This window comes from Astyanax mexicanus, chromosome 7, assembly GCF_023375975.1.
Source record: "Astyanax mexicanus isolate ESR-SI-001 chromosome 7, AstMex3_surface, whole genome shotgun sequence".
Lineage (NCBI taxonomy): Eukaryota > Metazoa > Chordata > Actinopteri > Characiformes > Acestrorhamphidae > Astyanax > Astyanax mexicanus.
Window position 1 is genome coordinate 45016682 of NC_064414.1, and position 23605 is coordinate 45040286.

At 37.9% G+C, this 23605-nt stretch overlaps 1 protein-coding gene across 1 annotated transcript in view; it reads right to left on the reverse strand.

The window, feature by feature from the left end:
* Positions 1-4868: 4868 nt before the first annotated feature.
* aimp1a (aminoacyl tRNA synthetase complex interacting multifunctional protein 1a) overlaps positions 4869-23605 on the reverse strand; it is a 29031-nt gene continuing 10294 nt past the window's right edge. Inside the window, exons 4-7 of the mRNA XM_007234304.4 lie at positions 17641-17808; positions 12433-12638; positions 8815-8983; positions 4869-5196 (exon numbers count right to left, since the gene is read on the reverse strand). Coding sequence (XP_007234366.2) covers positions 5030-5196; positions 8815-8983; positions 12433-12638; positions 17641-17808 — 710 coding nt within the window. The 3' untranslated portion in view covers positions 4869-5029. The remainder of the gene's footprint in view (positions 5197-8814; positions 8984-12432; positions 12639-17640; positions 17809-23605) is intronic.

The window sequence follows — 23605 nt, forward strand, 5'->3', positions numbered from 1 at the left end:
CCGGGTCCGGACCCAGACGTTGTCCAATACGGACCCATACCGGACCCAACTACTGAGAAGGATTTAATTCTGACAGTGTTCAGTGGCAGACCGCTGCCCTGGCTAGTGAATTGGGACGCGGCCGCAAAAAAAACGCCTTTATAAAGAGATACTGGCGAAACCCGAGAACTGGCGAAAAACGAAAACGGGCGGAAACTAAAGACACGCCGAGCGCGAGAGAGAGAGACAGGGGAGAAAGCGAGACGCGTGTGATTGGGGAAGAGCGGAGGGGGAATGGGTAAGGGAGCGGTGTGTGTGTATGTGTGGAGGAGATGAGGTGGAGAGAGAGAGAGAGAGAGAGTAACGCACAGTGACTTAAATAAGTAACTTTAATCTGATTACTGGATTGGAAATAGTAACGCGTTAGATTACTCGTTACTGAAAAAAAGGGTCAGATTAGAGTAACGCGTTACTAAGTAACATCACTGGTACTGAGTGATACTGACTTCTGTTATATATTCCTAGTACACACTTACTGTGATACTGTGAATCAAGGAATGTAAAATTAGAATCAGAATTAAAGTTTCCATCCATCTGACCAGGGTTTAATCAAACTCCTCACAACTCACACACGTTTCTAATACTGGCTTGTCTAGTCAGAGTTAATTTTGAGTATTTTAGGGAACTTGGGCTGATGAGATCTATACACAAAAATAATTAACTTTGACTCTGCATCATTAGTGCACCAGGACCTATGACAGCTATACAAGCCCACAATAATGCCCTCTCCACCATGTTTTACAGATGAGCTGGCATGCATGAGCTGACTATTGGGCAGTCTCCACAGTGCTCTTGCTTTTGCTCTAATACAAGATAATGTCTGTCTCATCTGTCTACCAGAGCTTTTTCCAGAACTCTTTCGTCTTTTGACGTACTTTCTTTTTAGCGAACTGTATCTTTACCATCTTGTTTTTGTGGCTAACTAGAGTGATTAGCATCTTGTAGTGTATTTTCTTTTTTCTGATCAATCAGGTTTTTTGTGGACTGTAGTCATTAACAAATCTACACCCACCTCCTGAAAAGTGATTCTTCTTTATGGTGAGTTTTTTTGGTCATCAGTTTTGGAGGACTGTTCTAGCCTACCACAAGCTCTCTCTTCTTAACAATGTTTGTAACAGTTTATTTTGTCAAGCTTAATGTTTGGTAATTTTAGGTCACTGTTTTTTTTTTCAGTTTTGTAAAAGTTTTGTTCACTTTTTTTGTTGCAACTTGGGTCCTCATGCTGGAAATCATGGCGAGTGGCAAAAGTACATTCCAAAAATCTCCAAAAGCCTACAAGTAAGACTAAAATCTGTCTGTGAACTGTGCAAACAAGGCATTTAAACCCACTTGTTGTCTCAATGTCTTAAGCTCTCCTTGAGTAAAGAAAATGTTAACACATATACATAACCATTGTTTTTTATTGTTTTTTACATTGTAGATAACTTTCTTGGGAAACATTATTTAGCAAAACCTACAACATAGTGCTGAATTAGTCTTCGTTTAAAGATTGGAATACACTTGAAGATGGACAAAGATGCGCCCAAGCATGACACGTGGAGATGACTTTTTAATCTTCTCTAATCACAGAGCATGTGTGGCGGCTAGAATTCAGCATGAGGCCGGCAATCACTGGGCCCAATTACCGCTGGCTTACGGCTCATCACCCCCGTATCCAGACTGCTGTCTGCAGAACTGCCTGGAGTGTAGTGTTGTCTCAACACGCTATTAGTTGATTTCCCAGACAAGGATTTAGACTAGGCTTTTTACACTAGATTTAGAAATACTTAATATAAGACTAGGCTTAAATCCTGACCCTAAGGGACAGTTTCGCAGAAATTTTTACCAATTTCTAGATCTAATCCCTGTTTGGGAAACCGACTCTACAGGAGCATATCAACAAAATTAGAAACTTTATTTCAGTAATTCAGTTCAAAATGTGAAACACATATTCTATAGATGTATTACACACACATGGATATTTTAAGCCTTGATTTCTTTGATTTTTGGGTTTTCATTGGCTGTAAGCCATAATCTTCAACAAAGTGTCTCAGAAAATTAGAATATTATGTAAGACTAATTGGTATTTTTGGCAGTGTGGACAGTGTCCCAAATCCTGCTGGAAAATAAAACACTGCACTGACTTTAGACTTTAGTGGACCAACACCAGCAGATGACATGTCTCTCCTGATTGTGGAAACTTCACACTAGACCTCAAACAGTTTGGACTGTGTGTCTCTCCACACATCCTTCAACTCTGTTCTCTTGATTTCCAAATGAAATGTAAAATTTACTGATGGTCATCTGCTGCTGTTGGTCCACTGTGTTATAAGAAAATCCTACAGCACTTCATGCTTCCCTCTGCTGACAACTTTTATGGAGATGTGGATTTCATTTTCCAGCAGGAGTCGGCACATTGCCCACACTGCCAAAAGTACCAATTGGTCTTATATAATATTCAAATTTTCTGAGAAACAGATTTTTGTGTTTTTTATTGGCTGTAAGTCATAATCATCAACAATAAAAGAAATAAACGCTTAAAATGGATCACTCTGTGTGTAATACATCTATATAATGAACGAGTTTCACATGTTGAACTGAATTACTGAAAAAAAAAAAAAAACTTTTAATGTTATTCAATTTTTGTGGGATGCGCTAGTATGTTTAATTTGGGAATATGAAGAACAAAATGTTTGTTTCAAATGTCAAGTTAATTTTAAAAGGATTTAAAGCCATACAGTAATGATGAAAACTCAGTACATTTAAAGTGAATATATTTATTATGATTAAATTATGTTATGTGACTTCATAGTACACTGTGTTTAAGATTCGCTGAAGTGATGCTGAGTCACACCTCAGTGTTTTGTTCCCCTGTTAGTAAAGCCCACTTACTCTTAGTGGGGTGGGACTGACCCAACCATAATTAATGACCAGCTAAAACTACATATAGCCTGTCCTGCCTTTTTGTTTTTGTTCTTATAATAGAAAACCTGCCTCCAAAAATCAGCTATAGAAAACATAACATGCATTACAAAAAGGGCCATTTAAAGAACAGAGCGTATTTCACAGCGGAGACTGAGTTGAATATGAACGTGATCCTTGACATTACAAGTGAAACACTGTTTATCTACAGGGGGGAAACACTGGTGGTCTCCTGAGGTGGACGGTGTCCAGACTGGGTCAGGTCTAATGAAGCGATAGTTATAAAACTCTAACAGTCTTCAACTTTAAGGCCGTAATTTATATCAAAACAAGACGGCAGCCATGTTCAGCTCAGCACAACGCAGCTACAGATGTTGAGCTAAACTCGTGGCCTTAATTATTGTTGACGCAATTGGGTTTGAAAGGAAATATTAATCTGTCAGGCCTGAGGGAAGCGGGTACAAGGTTAGCTCAAAGCATGTTCAGCAGGGAGCGACACTTTCAGAGGGGAAACTCCACCATGTTCTTCTCAGAGGAACGATAAAGCCAAGTGATTAATCAACACTGCTGCAAGAGGACAGATCAGAATGGAGAAAACTGTTTCTCTTATACTCATACTGAAACTTCAGAATTATAATCCTTAACCTTTTTAGTCATGACTTCACAAGAAAAAAGGAATAACAATGAAAAATTCAACTCATGGACAGCGTTTATCAAATATTCGCAACTGTATACCTTAGCCAAGTCTGATGACAAACCTAGATTAAAGAAAATGTATCTTCTCTTTCTATTGGATACTTACTTTTACACAGAATTTATAAGATTCACTTTTTTAGTTCAGATTTTGGTAGTACTGTCTGTTTTAGAACAAAGTTTGCAGATCTGGGGCCTCATGTACTAAAGCTTGCGTGGACTAGAATCCCACATACTTTCTCTTAGCACATCGCAACCAACTTGAAACTTAGCGCAAGTGCACGAACACATCACACCTGCCATGTCTCCTCCCTCAATTACGCAAAGTATAATGTTATAATATTAATAATAATAATAATAATAATAATAATATGCTAGAGTAAAATATGCCTATCAAGAGAGTGTCGCAAGGCACTGTCTTCCAAGTAATTTAATAATGACCCATGTTTTAAATTATTCTAAGATGTAAATGCTTTCATTTAAATGCTTTAAATGAGTTGCTTACCAAGAAGCCACTGGCTTATAAACATCAGTCATCATTATGGGCCAAAAAAACAATGTTCATGGAAAATACGCTCTCGACAAATTCAGCCATAAGCAATATTTTCCTATAATGCCAACGCTGCCATGTCCAACAACTTCAGCGCAAATAACAAAAACACAATACATAGGTAAAAAAACATACATCCGCCTGAAACGAAAGTGCCATGGGGAAATGCAATTTCTCACGTTCAAGTCACATTTAGTACATTTGACCGTGAGTGTGAAATATGGCGTATGCACCTTTAGTACATGGAGTCCCTGGGCATTCACTGACATCAGGAATTCGTGGTAAAATGAGATTTTGGTGCTTTTAGTCTGCTGATTGTATACGAAAGCCAATGTTTAGGGGGCCCTTATGTCTATGTTACCTTCTGGCTCTCTCACTTCAGTTAGGGTATTATAGTCCAAACTGTTGGAGACATTAGCCACACTGTAACTCAGATTTTATTCCATTTCTTTACCTTTTTTATCTTCCAAGACTTGGTTCCTCACAAGGTTTCATCCTCCAGCTTTTTCCAGCATGTCTCGTGCCTCTGTCACTTTTGGCATGCTCACTCATGTTATGTTCTGATCTTTTGTTGATCTTTTGTCTTATGACTGATTTCTGTGAAACTGCTTTATACTGCTGAACACTTTAGATATGTTGCTAAACAAGATGGCTTAAAACAAACAAAAAAGGCTACACAAATACATATAATTCAAATTGGTTTATTTGCTTTATACATCATTCCTCCTTAATCATCAGTGCCATTAGAAAGACCTACATGGTCACAAACCCAACCCTGATTAATTTTACCAAGCCTTAGTCAACTTCCTCTGGCAGACTGGAGCTGATACGGGTGGCTCAGGCTCTTTATTTGATGCCGGTGTTGGTCATGGTCTGGGCTTTGCAGATTCCCTTTCCGTTCACCTCAAAAGCAGCACCCTTGTAGGTGGCAACACACTGGCCATCAGTACGCAGGTCAGGCTGCACCTGCTCCCATACTTTCTTCTTGGGGTTGAGCTCCTTGTCAGGCTCACCTGGATCAGACAAAAGAAAGACACAAGCGTGATCATCTTTCCAGTCTTTTTCTCGCCACTGGGAAGCGCCTAGGTAAACAAAACTGTATTTCTTAAAAAAGACATTTTCTTTCAAAGTCAAACGAGCGCTGGATGTTAATCTACACCAGCCATTAAGAGAAGAAGGAACAAAGTTAACTGCAGTTCCAACAGTAATGCTGTGAAAGTTCTGCATGAACTCAATGAATGCAACTTCCAAGATGACAATGTAGCTGCCATTTTTACCTTTTTTTATTAATTCGTATGGATACTTCAGCTGACATTGAGATCAAATAAATGGTAAGAAAAGTTTTTTTCCATCCTAAAAACTCTGAATTACAGATGTGGATGCTGATTGGGTATCATAGTTTTTACATTTCATGGTATTGACAAAATGAAGTCAGTACTACAGAGTACTGATTCACATCAGAATAAGTGGTGGCACAATTTTGGACTAAAAAATGTAATGGGAGTTGTACTCAACCCTAGTGGCAACATACTCAAATACACTGCCTGGACAAAAGAAAATAAGTCTCCACCTGGATTTAAGTAAGTAAATGATGTGAGGTTGATGCTGCAGTTCGTCTGCAGGTTTAGGTTCAGCAACAGTATGTGCTGAAAGAATGAGGTCAGCTGACTACCTGAATATACTGAATATAGACCAGGTTATTCAATCAATGGATTTTTCCTTCCCTGATGAACACGGACATATTCCAAGATGACAATGTCAGGATTCATGGTGCTGGAATAGTGAAAGAGTGCAGAGTTCAGGGAGCATGAGATCATTATTTTCACACATGGATTGTTCACCAAAGAGTCCAGATCTTAACCTCATTGAGAATCTTTTGGATGTGCTGGATGGAGAAGAGCTGCTTTGTGCAGTGGTTAGACTCTACCATCATCAATGCTGCTGCAAGATCTGGATTAAAATAAATCTTGTGATGTTGCTGAAGCTTATCGAAACAATGCAACAGTGATGTGTGCTGCAATCAAAGCTAAAGGTGGTCCAACCAAATATTTTGGAATGTGACCTTTTTTTGTTGGCCAGGCAGTGTAAAATAGCTGTTCCTTATTAAAAAAAAAGATATGAGCATGAAGGATGAAGATGATGTTTTAGGGATGGTGATGGAAAAGTCTTAACTCAGGCTTAACTCACTGACAGCACACTCTTTGCACATTCAGCACATTCTCTTCTCAGTCTGTATGTCTCAGTCCTAATCTTATGGATGTACCCAGGCTTTAGTTCCCTTCCACAACTCTGCCATGACACCTCGTAAAAACGGAGAACAAGGAAGGAATGGAGAATGAGACAAACACTGGTGTCCATTATTTTTCACAGTAAACATCCTGCTGATGGGGCCAGCTTCTCGTTGTCGACTTGTTTAACGACTCTGCGGTCCGCGGAGTGAGCAGATGGAGAGAGGTGACGAAGACTGCTCGCACCGCCTCACTTCCATCCAACCTGAGTGCCGATTCCATCCCAGTCATAAAAAACGAGCTTTAATTTTTGGCTGAGGCAAGATACCCATAAAAGCAGCAGCTGGAGGAAGAGCCATGAAGGCGGGAGGCAGAGAGATGAAAGCCCAGCTGAAGTGACAGGGGACTGTTGGAGACCATGGGATGGAGTCCCGCTCCAGGCTCAACCAACTCCCTGGGAAACTCCCTGTTTAGATATTGTGCATTTAATCAACTGCACACGCTCTGTTCCTGACATAATACTCTCTAGTACTCTCCCTCCAGTTTTGTAATGTTTTAAAGACTACTTTGAAATTTCTTTTTATATTGATGTGTTCACCTGTTCACAGAAAGAAGCAGGACTATGCAGACAAAGCCAGAGCAGGCTTTACTCAGTCAAAAGCTGAAAGATGGACAGCGGTCTAGGAGAGTAACATTAGCTAGCATTGGCATTTGTTTGTTTATTTGTTTACCAAAAGACCAGCTGTCTTTCTTTGTGTAAATTTAATTCACATGTGACATGAGTAGTACGGTACGGCTGTGGTATATATTTATTATCAGAATTATAGGAGTACTGCTGCTGAGTCAAACCTATAATTAGAGAAACACTGCTGAGGTAAATGCATATTTAGAGTAGCAGTGCTGAGGAACATTTATTATTGGACTAGCAGTGCAGAGGTATTTATAATTAGAATTACAATGCTGAGATAAACCTATAATTAGAGTAGCACTGCTAAGGTGAATTTATAATTAGAGTAGCAGTGTTGAGGTACATTTATGATTAGAATTGCACAGCTGAGAAAAAAATATATAATTAGAGTAGCACTGCTATAGTAAGTTTATTATTAAAATTGCACTGCTAAGGTAAAATTATATATGAATTAGAGTAGCAGTGCTGAGCTACATTTATGATTAGAACCGCACTGCTATAATAAACCAATAATTAGAGTAGCAGTGCTAATATAAACCAATAATTAGAGTAGCACATTTAAGGTAAGTTTATTATTAAAATTACAATGCTGAGATAAACCTATAATTAGAGTAGCACGCTAAGCTAAGGTAAATTTAATACTAAACTTGCATTGCTGAGGTAAACATGTCACTAGAATAACTCTACTGAAGTAAATTCACTGTTAGAAAAGATTAGATACATTTAGAATAGCAAGAAAAATGGAAAGAATAAAAACTTTATATATTACAGCTATTTAATTTAAAAAGGGACAAAAGAAAGAAAACACACACAAAAAATCCATGTTTGATATTTGGCCAAATGTTTTATTTGTTTATTTTGGTGCCAAACTCCACCGCTGCTCCCTAAATAAAGTTTGTGTTTCATGTTGAGACTAAAAGGTTAAAACTGTCTTGAGAGAGCTGGAAAACAGTGCACCATCCTATCTCCCTGATTAGGCTGTCACCCAATTAGCAGCCATAGCCAATTTAGCCCTTCCAATAAATAGTGCACATGAATTCTTGAGTGAACAAAGTGAACTTTGTGATTACTCTCCATCAAAGTTACAGTAAATGTAGTCAGTGTTGTTCTTGGCCTCGGAATCTTAGCGTTAATCCCCAATTTCTGTGGTAAGTTTTGACGGTAAGGAAAACTTTGCTCATTTGTCTGGGTAATCTACATTCACTGCTTTTTTGATGTGCTGTATTTTCTGTGGTAACAGGATAGGGGGACTCTCACACTTGGTTTAAGCAGTGAAATGGTCATTTAGGACACGCTGATGAGAGTTCAATGAGGGATGAAGTGTGGGAATGAGTCAGAAATGAGTCTTCAGGTACATTTCCCAAACTCAAATATATATGTGAATGTGCTGAAAGTGAGGAAGTGTTTGGTTAAACCCACTTTTCATCAGCAAAGGCAGAAAGAGTGCAGCTACTGATTACGTTGATAAATTAATCAATTACAGAATTAATCAACTTGGTCAATTAAACTAACCAGCCATTAGTAAGCCTTCTGCACTTTCCTCCAGCCTTCTAATCAACTAATCGTTTGAGCCTGCAGTGCTTAAGGAAATGATTCAGGATTTCCTGCTCATCTGGGAAATTACCAGGTTTAGTAGGTGCACTAAACTGTGCTGGATGTTGTTTGAGTTGTTACGAGCGTAGAGCTGTTTTGGTGTTGGGTTGGTGGTGTTTTACCTGGAAAGCCCTGGAAGGTGACCCTGTCCCCTGGCACTGCCCCACTGGGTGGGTCTAGGATTTCCACCTTGTCTGGAGAGCTGGCACACATGACCATGGCCTGGGAGACCACCCCTCTCATCTTCGCTGGCTTCAGGTTGCACAGCAGCACGGCCATGCGGTTTTGCATCTGTGGACACAACAAAGTCATAAACTCGACTCATGTACTTTAATAAGTGTTACAATAATCAGCTGGAGAAAGCAGATTATAATACTTATAAAATATTTATAAAAGACAGTGTTTCTCTATCCTGGTCCAGGAGTGAAAGGGGGATACAGATTATCATACACGATATATCGTGACAATGATATTGCGATTCGAGAAATCTAGATCATGATAATAGTGAGAATAGGGTATATATTTTTGCTACATTACATTATTTCTGTTTTAGATTATGATAATTTTATACAAAATCTGACTCTTTGTAAATATACTATTTACAAAATGTATTCTGAATATTTAAAATGTTTAAAAACTTACATTAAATACTTTTAAGATGTACTATGTAACAGTAGTAATTTTTTAATTGATTAAATATTAATTAAATAACTTTGGTAAAGTGAGCATTTGGCAAATCACTTATTATGAAATCTCCATACGCTTTAAAGTATATTAAAATTAATCATATAAAGAAATAAATAAAATTAACAGAAACGAATGATCCACTTCAGCCACGTCATTTTCATTACTGTATTTTACCAGAAATTCCCAGAATGGAAGCAAGCAGCCTTTCTTTACAGCCATCTTAAAAATTCACATCTTCCTTTTCCTAAAAACACCCTTTAACAGTTAGAAATCTAATTTACACTCTATATATAGATGAGAGGGACTTTCAACTCATTCCAAGCTAAAGCTAACCTTCAATCCCGTTATAATTACGAAATGAATACTTTTTAAAGACAGGACAGTTTCACGCCAACCTCAAATTCAGATTGTGTCACTTCAGAAGCACGTCATTACTGCAATGACAGACTGGTCTAACCATGATGTTTATTCACAGCGTCCAGTTTCTTGGGCTGGTACACAGGATGCTAATGATACGACTGTCTCAGAAATTAGAGAGAGAACTTTAGGTAATACCGGCTAAAGAACTTTTAAAAACTGGATGTTAGGCCAAAAAAAATAAAATAAATAAATAAATAAATAAATAAATAAATAAATAAATAGGCATAACAGAGAACCAGAGCAACAGAGCAAAGACCAATGAATTTAGCATATTCAATTATCATTAAACAGCTTTAAATATATAGATCATTTAAATAATGTAAATAACAAAGTACAAGTTATAGGCATATTGTAATAACCAGTCCCAATGTCTCAACTAATTGTTCATTCACACTAGTCAATTTAATTTACATTTAATTAACATTTAATTAAACATTACTAAATTTTAAGGCTTAAGAATGTTGTAAATCCTGTTAATTCATAATGAATTCAGACGTTAGTCAAAAACGTTGCAATTCTTAATAAAGTGCTAATTAGGTTCAATTATTAATTAGTTGCGACATTACTTAACCATTTAACCATTGTCGTAAGTACTGTTAGCTATCCCTCTTGTGATTAAAAAAATACTAATAATACAAGAAAATAAGAATCGTTAATGAAAGTACCCTTTATTGTAAAATGCTGCCAATAAAATAGACAAAAACAAATGTAGCAGAGTCATATCAGGACAGACTGGATCTCTGTTCTTATAAAACACAAAGTGTCAATAGTACAGTAACTGCTGGTCTCAAACAAATCGTAAATTAGAGGCGCTGGAAAACGAAACACGAACTGGTTTAGTGAGAGCTTTGTGGAATAAGAGCGAACTGAGCCCTGACGGCAGCACACACCACGCTGGAACATACGATTTATTAGCTCTAATAAAACTGAAATATCCCCCCTCGACCTGCCCCGACGTTTAGCACCCAAAACTCCAGCATCAAAACAGTCATTTTTCTGAAAAACAAACAGCTCCTGTAGTGATGATGTATTACCGTGCTCAGCCATTTCATGACTTTCTCCAAAGAAAACATCTGCAAATAAAACCATCCTGACTCATTGCTTTGTGCGGGAAAAAGGGCTTGATTAAAGTTAAACTCTGCAGACCTTTCTTTTTCTTTAGAGTGATTGGGGGGTGGGAGGGGGGTGGAGGGTTTGCGTGATCAGTAGAGTTCAGCCAGACTGAGAGGCAATGAGGCAGCTAAGCGTGTGGCTCTATGAGCAATAGAACTGTGTTTAACTGTGTGTACACGTCCTAAATCAACATGTACGTCTATAGACACTGGGCTGGGTGTGCGTTTTATTATTATTTTTTTGGCTGTGTTCTACATATGGCCCATCAGAAACCTGGGGACTCCCTGCTATAAAATGCAAATGAGCTTAATATATTTAAACTTAAGCACTAGACCCGTCATGATGATAAATTAAATAACTGTCATTTTGAGACCATTTAGTTTGCTGATATAATGGTAATATAACAGCATTATGTTAACACACCTTTTAGAGAGCTATCAACTTATCAACTTAAAAATATTTGTGAGGTTAATAAGTATATATTAAATACACACACACACACACACACACACACACACACACACACACACAAAAAAGAACACAATAGAAGATATTAAGGTCGACAAAAATTACGGAGGCTACATCTATATATTGCATGAAAAATCAATGAATATCTAAAATAATCAATATGCAAATGTACATTCAGACAAGCCCAGTGTTTCAAAATTCAAGGCTATGACACAGAAATATCAGCATAATTACGGCACGTGAAACATCCACAGAATTGACTCTGCAGAAAATTTCAGTCTTTAGCCCAAATTCAGTGAGAAAAAGGCCATGGAAAGAGACCCTGCTTGAAAAGTGCAGGAGTGCTGATGATCAATAAACTCTAAACATGGGCCTGTCACAAATTAAACTGAGACTTTGTTATTATATACTGTTCGATTACCTAATCATTTTTGCTAAGATCCAAAAAACAGAGGTTTTATTTAATTTATGCTTGATTCATTTTAGATTCCAATACCATTGTCTCAAAACTATTTTTTTTTTTATTAAATCCTAAATTTTATATTAGGATGCATTAGAATGCATTATGATTTCATATTATCATTATTAGTGGTGAAAATGGCCTTAAATAGGGATGTAACAAATATTCTGCAACTAACATTATCTGGCTAACAATGGCAAAAAAAAAGCACTTTCACCTCTAACTTAATATAAATATGAATAAACAAATTAAATAAATTTGACATTAAATGTCTTCCTCTTTAAAGAAAAGTAGTTTTACAAAACTACAATTTTTATTGGACAGTTAACCTTTAAATATCCCTCTTTTTTTGAGGAAACAATGAAACACGACTCAAAATAAATGAGTCAATGTTTATGGTATAAATTATTATAAATGCCGAACTCTAAAAATGCTTCTTTATTTTTGGACAATTATTTTCGGTTGCCAAATATTAAGTGCATCCCTATAAGTAAGGCTGCTATTAAATCCTTCTTATTCAAAACAGTGAGGCACATTAAAACCCTCCGTGTTCTGAACAGCAGTTTGCCCAGTGAGAGATCAGTATCAGTACCTGCTCTAGCGGGATGTGTTTGACCAGGCCGCTGACCACCGTGCGCGGAGCTGCTTCACCCACATCCACCTGCTCCACGTAGAGGGCGTCCGCGTCCGGGTGCTTCTCAGCAGAGATGATGCGTCCCACCCGCAGGTCCAGCCGGGACACGTCCACCTTGGCGTCTTCCTGAGGGGGAGCTGCACCCTTCTTCTCCTGCTTCTCTCCTGCAGGACCAGAAAGAAACGGTGAGTAAATTCAGACTTAACACTACACTGACAAACGTCATGGGACAGGACAAGTCCCATGACTTTTGCAATGTCCCAGTCAAGCTAAAGTGAGCTTAACTGATCTGTGAGATATGAGTGGTGGGTCTCCTGCATTGAATGTGGATTTTAAGATTTCTGCCAGAGTTGCTCACATGTTTGCACAGACAATTCTAGCCAGATGATGCCTGTCACGATCATTTACTGCTTTTATTATGAAGAATGTTAAATGCCTGTAGATCCCCATTATGTCACCTTGCCAGAAGCATGCTGGCCATGAGTGTTTAACTTCATTCACAAGATAATACCTCACAACTTACACAAAAGGGGGTCTTTGGGTCTTCTCAAGCCATCCCCCAAGGTAACTATTAAAGACCAAATTATGTACTGCTGTCCCTATGACTTTTGGCATGTTCATACCAAAGCATTTCCATTCCATTTCTATTTTCTGCCCAATTTACACTGCCAATTACCCAACCCACTCATTAGGACTCCCACGGTCACTAGTGATGCCCCAACACCAGGAGGGTGAAGACTAGCACATTCCTCCTCCGATACACGTGAAGTCAGCCACTGCTTCTTTTTAAACTGCTGCTAAAGCAGCATTGCAGAGTAGCATTACAGCGCACTTGGTTCTGATACATCAGCTCACAGACGCCTTGTGCTGATCAACATCATGTGGGGAGAGAACCCCATCTACCCACGCAGAGAGAGCAAGGCCAATTGTGCTCTCTCAGGGCTCTGGTAGCCATTGGCAAGCTACATGAACAGGATTCGAATCGTCGACCTCCTGATCATAGTGGGAGCGCTTAGCCTGCTGGACCACTCAGCGCCCATATTTCTGGTTGAAAATAAAGGTTGATTGATTATTAATTATTATTTATCAAAAGAGTATTCAGGACTAGATTAATATTAGAAAGACAATTCTAGCATCACACAGATCATTCTTTTACCTGTTGAGGTGATTTTAATGCCAAGGTACTTTTGGGCACTTTTTTTTTTGGTAATATTAATACAGCTATAAAACTGCCAAACTCACCATCCCACCAGGACCACCTTATTCTGTCACTCCATTCTAAATTTAACTCCAGTGCCCACCAGGGGGAAACCGGGCTTTTACTTTCCAGGGTACTTTAACAGCAGCAGAGAGTTTTATTTTTAGCTTTTTAGCTCCCCCCGAGACCTTCGAGATATGTTCCACACTTCACACATGGAAACTATGCAGGCCTCGTCGTCTCTGTTCTGATCCCAAGTCGTCCCACTCCCAGAGAGAAAGCAAATCTACCAACAACAGCCACCGCATGGCATTTTGTTCTAATCACTCCAGGCATTCCAAAATAGGACATTACTTTTCCACCGGCTCCAGACGCTCATGGCGGCGAACGATAAACTCAAAAAGAAGCCTTAAAGTCTTCTATCCACTTTCAAGTCTTGAACGTGTTAACTTTGAGGAGATTACTAAACAAAGTTAAAAGCTAAAGAGCTATTCTGAGCTGAGAAAACCCATCTGCAGCAACACGGAGTACGACTGTAAAAATAAAAACTACCACAATTTTCTGTTCCTCACTTTTATTGGGGGTCATTATTGTCTTAAGTATTTATCTGTAATTAAATCTGTAATAAGATTCATTAAAGTAAAATCCAGGCAATTTCACTTTATTTCTTTTCTCCTCCAACACATGTGAAATCAGCCACCGCCTTTTTTCAAACTGCTGCTGATGCAGCATTCCTGAGTAGCTTCAAAGCGCACTCGGAGGAAAACGCAGCGAGTCGGTTCCGATACATCAGCTCAAAGACGCCTTGTGCTGACCTACATCACCCTTCGGAGTGAGGTGGGGAGAGAGCACCATCTACCCACCCAGAGAGAGCAAGGCCAATGGTGCTCCCTCAGGCCTGCAGCAGCTGATGACAAACTACAAGAGCGGGATTCGATTTCCAGTGGCAGCAACTTAGATTGCTGGTGAGAGTGGGTAATTGCACCGAGAGTGTGAAAGAATAATTTTAAACTGGGTGGGTGTGAGGCGGTTTCCTTTCAGAGCGGATGAATCCGATTCCAGGTTATGTTATGTTTAGTCAGAGAGAGAGAGAGAGAGAGAGAGAGAGAGAGAGAGCACTCAGTCAGAAACTTCACTTTAACAACACACTTTGTTTTTACTATGAGTGAATGAGCTACTGAGCTCTGAGTTTCCCCTTCTGAAGTCTCCATTGCTCCACCAGCCGCTCGCGTTCAGTAAAACTGAGCTGGATCCTCTTTTAGAGGCTATACATGTGACGTAAGTACGTAAAGACGCGTGACGTGGCCAGAAGAAGAACTCCCGAGGACACAGTTTTTAGAATGAATATATTTTAGGCTTAGCAGGGATGGTTGTTTCAGCACACTGGTATCATTAAACACAATATTTTATCCCTTTTCCACTCAGAAATGCTTTTATGCTAAATGCTAAATAATACAGACTGCCACTTTAGTTACTTAAATTTTTATATTCTCTGATTGGTCTGAACCACAATCAGAAGGCCAAAAATGAGTCTGTGTCCCTCACACACTACTCAATTCTCTTTCCAACTGTCCACTCAGACTTCCGATAAATCAGCATACTAGAGCCATCTAGCACAAACCCAACCAGCCAGAGAATCAGAATAAAAAGAATCAGAGCAGAAAATGAGTTATGTAACCCAGGCTTAACAAGACACAGTTGGCGTGAATTTTTGGCACGCTAGCTGACAGACAGGTCAGAGGTAATACAGCATCTTACGTGTTGAGTGATTGATGCCTGCAGTGTTTTTTATTTTATTTTATTTTTTTTACAGGTGTGAGTCAGAGTCTCGTAATAATCAGTATCGATAAAACTGACACACACACACTGGATATTTATAGTAGAGTGTTAAGCATCTGGACCACAAACACACTCAAACACACTCATACTTATACAGACACAGAAACTCCAGCATCCAGCAGGTCATTTATCACCAAATCTAGCCCTCCATAAACAGTACTTTTTTTGAGGTGGGTCAGCAGAGCAGATGGGTCCTGAGCTGTGGAAGAATCTGTGAGATTTATGTTGAGAATAATTTTCATAATAAACAGCCGGGCAGAGGGATGGTCTGATTGGTTCCGACAGCTCTGTTATAAAGTGCAGTTTAACAATGAGAAAAATCAACACCATCTTGAGCACATGGTTATCTGTGAATTCCGCTCCGCTCGGGTTCTGCTCACGGCCCCATGCTGAGGAGTGTCAACAAGACGCCATCCGTCGCCTGAAGTTTACTTGTGGTCTCTGCTTTACGTCAACACCTCCAGCCTACACTACAGACACTCTGGGATGATTTAAGCACGTTTATTAAAGAGTGTGCAATTTATTTTGGCCAATACATTACTGAGACACAGAGTGGATTAAGTAGAGGGAATCTCTTTTGAACATGACAGGAAGGTTTACAATTGTTTGGGTAATTTTATATGCCACATATTTTGCGTATTCCATATTTCTCTTTGACGTCTACAACTTCATGTCCTAAAAAAATTGGTTATGATTCATTTTAATAGAGCTGAAATCTGTCTCAGAACTACAATGTGAATGATCTAAGATCATGGCTGTGTACAAGAACTGGACGATACTTTAAGCAAGATGATATATTACGATTGTTTATATATAGTATATTTTCAAAAAAAATGATTGTACCACTTAAAAAAAGGCTCCTTTATAAGAGGTTTATGAATAGTTTATAAAGGAGTGCATTATTGGTTAATAATTAGGATGTAAATACTTTATAAACATTAATAAGCACTTACAACACATAAATAGAAAAAAAACAACAGTGAAAATTACTTTAACATTCATTTAATATAGTTAAATTAATTAAGTTATTAACCAATATGTTAATGTTGACTAATGGAAAAGACAAAGTAAGATTTTAAGGTTTTAAGGTTTAACAGTATTAATAAATGTGAAAACTAGGGGTGGGCGATATGGCTCTAAAATAATATCACAATATTTTAATGGTATTTTCACGATACCAATACTTTTGGCGATATGACAAAACACTGAATTAGAAAAACTATTTAGAATTTTATCATTGCATGCAATATGATATGGCTAATTGAGATATTTAAAAAATAATAATTTTATCAGATTTGTAACAGAAGTCAATGATCCAGAATATGATACTAATGCACTCAAAATATCTCCATATATCCAGGATTAAAGTAAAAGAAATGATACTGGACAGATATAATTTGTCTCTAGTAGATATATAATGGAAAATGAAAACAGTGAGAAATTTTATTTAGCTAAAAGCGGCAAAAAGTAGTACTTTGATGTGCTAATTAGGAGTGGGTGATGTGACACAGTATTTCAGGGTATAATATCGTTCACGATATTCAAAAATGTTAGGAGATATTTTCACGTACGATACGATATGGCACACCCCTAGTGGAAACACTATTTGTAACATGAAATGCCACTGTTGGCCTTCCTATTCATGTGTTATAACTGCTTATTAAATGGTTTATAACCTAAATGATACCATTAATAAATTCATACATAAAATTAGGGTAAAAATGTACTTTTTATCCAAGAAGAACATGAAGCTCAGAGCAGCAATTGTTGACTGGAGAATTTCAGATTTTTTTTTTAGAGATACAAAAAAATAACCAATGCATTTCGGCACTTGGGCCTTCATTCAACAATTGCTGCTGTTTTTTTTTTTTTTTTATTACTATTTTAGACCCGGGGATTGAGCTGGCAACCTTTGGCCCTTGACCCAAGCCCACTTGTCCAACCTTTAGGCCATGACTGCCCCAGTAGGGGCAGTAGTATCTTTTATTAGTATTAAGGTAGTATTTAAGCTAAATGTACTTTCCATAATAAATGCCGTATAAAGGCTGGTACTAAAAGTAGTACTACCACAATTAGGCTAAATCATAGAAGGATAAACTGGTCTCCAAATCACAGACTGAAAACATCACCTTTTTTCTCTGCTTTCACTTTCTTCTTGGCCTCGTTGTTGCTGGGTGGGGGGGCTGTAGAAGTGGGTGCAGGAGCAGCAGCTGCAGGTGCTGAAGGCTGTGGCACAGAGGGCTTTGGTGCACACTGGACAGTGGAGTCTGCTGCCAAGGGCATGGGCACTTCTCTCACTGCAAAGAAAAACAAAGACGCACAGCTTATTTTAACCACATACAACTTCCATACGCTTCCAGGACACTCTTATCCAGACCGATTTACAAGGTTATTTCTTTCACAGTGGTGGGCCAATGTAGTGTTAGGAGTCTTGCCCAAGGACTCTTATTGGTGTAGTGCAGCATAGTCATCCAGACCAGGACTTATACCCCAGTTTGTCACATGCTGAATTCCATTAAGCGTACAACGAAGATACATCATGTCGCCCATCCATCCATCCATCCATCCATCCATCCATCCATCCATCCATCCATCCATCCATCCGATAGGGTAGCTCACTGGCAGGCAGTAGTGTTATCCACTGCACTACATCAACAAACCAACTTCTTAGGAAAATGAGTATTGTAGAGTGAGAGTCCAGTCTGAATTGGGAAGGTGTGTAAGTGTAGTCAGGGTAATGAACACCAGCACCTTTTGGATTACAGTCACATCCCACACAGTTAATGACTTCACCAAACCACAACAGCAGACCTCGCGTCAGGTCCCGTGCCAGCGCTTCAGCAAAGAATTAGAGAAACGCGTCATGATGGATCTTCGCCGTACGCTTAATGGAATTCAGCAGCATAACTCAGCTAAATGACACACAGAGAGATTATTTATATACTCGGAGGGAGCATCACCCCCTAATCCAAACGAACTCAACGGGAAAAGTGGGCCCAAGTGAACGCAGCAAAAAAAAAAAAAAAAAAAAAGAGAAGAAAACAATCCCATCATCCCAGACAGATAGGCCAGAGTTGTGCAACAGTCTGATTGCACTGCACGGGTCAGGACTTCCTGAGAATGCTAAACACCGCTGATGCAGGGCAGTCTGTATTCTTTGTTAATTACGATAATTCCATGTTTATGTACGTTAACCATACGCCTGCGTTCCCAATGTACGTTAACCAAACATTTGCTGGAGGACACTGGAAGCAGACCCTGCAAAGTGCAGAGAGTTGTGCCGTGCTTCAGGAACTCTTAGAGGAACACTTTTACTGCTTTTACAAGCACTTCATAATCTGATTTAAAACAATTGGAGTAATCCAATCACGTTTACATGAATTTCGGTAATAAGATAAGAGAAAAAGTAGGTCAGACCATAAAATGATCCGATTTCTGCTTTGCAACCAGCCAATAAACTCACAAAATAAGAATCTATTTCCAATCTACTTCAGCAATAATACACTCGAGGTCTGTGCTAGAACGTGTAATATTGGTACTGCTGTGTTGCGGTCATAGGCATGAGGTTGCAATGCCAATATTACACGTTATAGCATGAACCTCAAGTGTATTACTGCGAGTATATCACAGTACCATTATCGCTGTTTATTGAAACATTTTGTGTTAAAGAGGACGGGAAAATGCAATCTGTTTGGTTATAAACACTCTGAGTTAAAGTAGTTCTATTGCTTCTCTGTTTGTAGCTGCGCTGTTTGGTTTGTAAGCGCTGCATCATGGCTTGATTACCTGTATGTGGTGGAGTAAGTAATACACAGAAAGCTTTGGTTACAGTGCATTACCAGCTGAAAATGTCACTCATAGAACGCCTCTCAGCCAATCACATTGCTGGGTCGGAACTAACTGTGGTATAATTATACTTGAATAATCAGACGCCTGCAGCAGTCCAATTACTGAGCTAAATTCAGCTCTCTTTATGCGATTTCTTAACATGATTTTTATTGTTTAACCTAACTCTGATCTAAGAAATCAGAGTTTGTTGTTTACATTAATAAATAGATCAGTATATAACTGCAGAAATCCATGTACTAGGCTAAAATAAAGATTTCTTTATCGGATCTCTTAATCTGATTTTAGATCCTACACTGATCCAAGAAATCTCATTACTGAGCTAAAATATAGCTCTATATCTGATTTCATAATCAATTTTTTTTCACTCTGATTTAAGAAATCCTATTACTAGGCTAAAATCCAGCTTTCTACTTTAGTCTGATCCAACAAATCCGAGTATGCTGCTAAAATCTTATTACTGAAAAAAAAAGCAGCTCTCTCTATTGAATGTCAAATCAGATTTTTGAATTTACTCCCATCCAAGAAATAGGATTACAGAGCTAAAAACCAGCTTTATCAGATTACCTAATAAATTTTGTAGATCTAAGAAATCAGAATATGCCGTTTACATGAATACCTAAATACTGTAATCAGATATCTTCAGTAGTCTGATTACGAACGGACTCATACAGGCAATAAGTGATTCAGTTCTTCTGCTCTCTTAGAAATTAGGAATAAAGAGGCCGAACTGACGCCTGATCACAGCGCCTATTAAAATTTCCACTTGATCTCTGATTAGACTCTTATGCTCCCATTAAGCTGTGGAAATAAATGTAAAACATAAACACCATAACAGCACAAATGGAAAAGCATAATCCTGCATTATTTAGACCCAATCCACACGCCATCCAAAAATAACAGAGCACACTGGAGCCGTTTGAAGAAAGCTAAATTGCCTATTTGTTCTTATCCTGCACATTTCCAACCTCAGCGCTCTGAAAAGCATTACTGAAGTGTTAATGATGGGATGGCGGCTCGTACTGTTCGGACGTTAATGCATGGCAGAGGGGTAGAAGCCCAGTGTCTCGATGGGACAGTCACACAGCTCCATTAACGCGCTCACTTCAGTTAATTCTCCACAGCCACAACTCACAGCTCTGCATTAGAAAGCAGCTCTGCACAGAATTATTCCTTTATCCTTCTGGCTGTTAGAAGATTAGACCAATATACTCACAGTACTGTGCCTTCAGTTCCTCTTTCCCAGCAGCCAACACTATAACAATATAAACTTACATTGTTGCACATAGTGACTGTTTTTCTTCATTAATCAAGCCATTATTTTTTGTATTAATCGATTAACCAAATGACTAATTTTGATTTATTTAATTTATGTCAATGATCACTCCTTATCACCAACTGTTAGAGGTGTCATACTGATAATTTGAAGAGCGGATTTGGCAGATCAGCATCTAAAGCCTGAAATAGAATATCCTCAGTCCACATTTATCCAGACATTTTTAAACACTGTTTAAAAAATGCATTATTTAAAAAAAACTCTCTCCATTGTAGATGTGGAAATGTTCCTGACTGAATTTTTAATATCCCCTTACTCCCTGTACAGTGAACTACACAGGCATAAAACTACAACAGTCACACCCAGACAGCACACACAGCAAAAAGTTCAGATTTCAACATAAAAATAACTGTACAATATTGTTCTATTACAAATATGCATTGCTCTGTTTAGATTAAGAATAGTATACTACTAGGGAGTAAGCATGTGGGTGATACTGATCCATACAGGGATAGCAGGCTCATACAAGCATATTTGTGTTTGCGTTTTCAAAAATTTTATTTCAGCAGGGGTACTCTAGTCACCATGAGAGTTAAAATTTACATGAGAAAGGAAGACAATCTTTTGAAAAACAAACAAATGCTAAGGCTAAATCACCTCAGCTGATGTTAATAGTTATCCTAGTCCTGTACAGTTTGTATCTTTCTTCTGTAAAACAAGAAGCCTGTTTTACAGAAGCATGATAAGTGATGATGAATGCTTTATTTAGATTTATTTATCCAAGTAAAGCATAAGAAATAGTGAAATTTATACGCTCTCTGTATTGTAAATAGTAGCACTTTTGTACACAGAGTTGAACGGGGGGGGGGCATAGGCGTGACTCTAATGTTAGATTTAACATTGTAATATGTTTATATTTCAGTCTGCAACTATTCAGTGTATTCCATTATTCCTTTAAATATAAAACTGCTGCGTAAATGTTGGCTAAATTGATTAATTAACTTTTGTTCAATTCTTTCTATTCTTGGACAGACGATTTCCCTAGGTCAGCTCTAGCACCACACAACCACACCCACACTATAACTACTAGTACGATTGCTGAAAGTTCTTTGTACACCATCTTGCATAATACACTTTGATACTTTGGAACAACCGAAAAAAAAAAAAATTCTCTAATCATTTTTTCCAAACTTATATTCATGATTTAGTTAGAATGTAAGATTTTAATTTAAAATTAATTAATATATTATTTAACCCAAGTACTAACAAGTTATTTTAAAATAAAGAAAACATTTAAAACTTTTTTTAATCTAGAAAAAACCTATTATGTATAGTTCTATCATTTTAATTCTAAGAGAAGGTACCCTAAGGGGAACAACTTCACAATGATGGTGAGGAAACTCCCGCTCTTTGTGTAACAGTGATGATGGGAACCAATGGGAAGTGCATGAGACTGACTGACAGAAAAACTCCAGGAGGGATGATCTGATGTGATGTCATAACCTCTGAAATGAAGTGAAAAATATCATTTATTTGTTTTAAGTTGTTTTAATAGGGAATGAATTTGCTTTCAGACAAACTGAGAAAAACAGGTTTGAACCAGAAATCATAATTTTTCATTAAACCAACATAAAAAATGCACTTTAAATCAATGACATGGTGTTACACCTTTTTCAGTGTAGTGTAAAATACCCGTTCACCCCTATCCTGAATTACCCTCTTCCTTTACTACTCCTTCACTTCCAAACCTGTGCCACATGACACATGACATTTGTAACAATATTAATATTAGTGTTTATTTGCAATTAATTACACAGAAATAAAAAAACTCAATATCAGCATTTCTTTTCACGATCAAAGTCATTGCCTTGGTGACTAACAGCTTTAGCTTTGATCTAGAATTAGCAGGGGACAGTGGTGATTAAGTATTTTACCAAAAAGCTGACAAAAGCTGACTGTAGAAGAGGGAACTGATTCAGAGATCCAGATGTACAGTATTAATACTGGTCACATGACTCTAGTCTACTGATGTTCATGATCTGACGGGTTACTGGAATTAAGCTGTTTGATACTTCTCAGCTCTGATTCAGATCTCTCTTTGTATCTCTTTTGGCACTGTGTTACACAACATGCACAAATACATTTCTGAGAATATCGTAGATTTCAGTGCTAAAGGACAATTGAGGAGCTAATAACAGCATAAAGAATGTACTGAATATACATACCTACCTGCTCTCACACATCTTGTTTGGGTGTGCCCGGTAGGTGTGCATAGCTGTAAGGTTTCTCATTTCTTTAACCTCCTGAGTCCTGAAGTTTTGGTTGGTGTGCAATTTTCATTTATCTTAACTATTTGTGATTAGTAGGACAAACGAAGTATTAAAACTAAATGTTGTCTTTGTACAGGAAGTACCTGTTCTCATTATAGCTGCAACGATGAGTTGATATAAACGTCAATGTTGATTATTTTAAATTTTTCGACTACAAATTTCATTGTCAACTAATCATTAATTCGTAGCAGTACTGCATTACACAAAGCGTTGGTGACAGAAGCCCAGTGGGAGATGGGTAAATGTCTCACTCACACAGTTTACAAATCAACCTAATCTGTGTCTCCAAAAGTGCCCAAACACAACAGATTTACTTACCAAATATCAGTAATTACCATGTTTAAACAACATCTAGACCTCTTAATGTATTTTAAATCTTATGATGAGCTGTTTCTATCTAATCAACAAATCGGGGAAAAAAAAACTACCAAAATAATAATTAGTTGCAGCCCTAGTCCTCATATGGGGACAGAAATTTATTTTCTTTTTTTCTCTTTTTTTTATTAAAATGTAAGCTTTCTATAGTAAGTAAATAAACTAGGTTTAAACATAAATCGGAAAAATAATACTTTTTTCCTTGCCCACATTTTTGTCTGGACTGGCTGTAGAAACTTTTGACTGGGATTCCCAGTCATCTCCTTT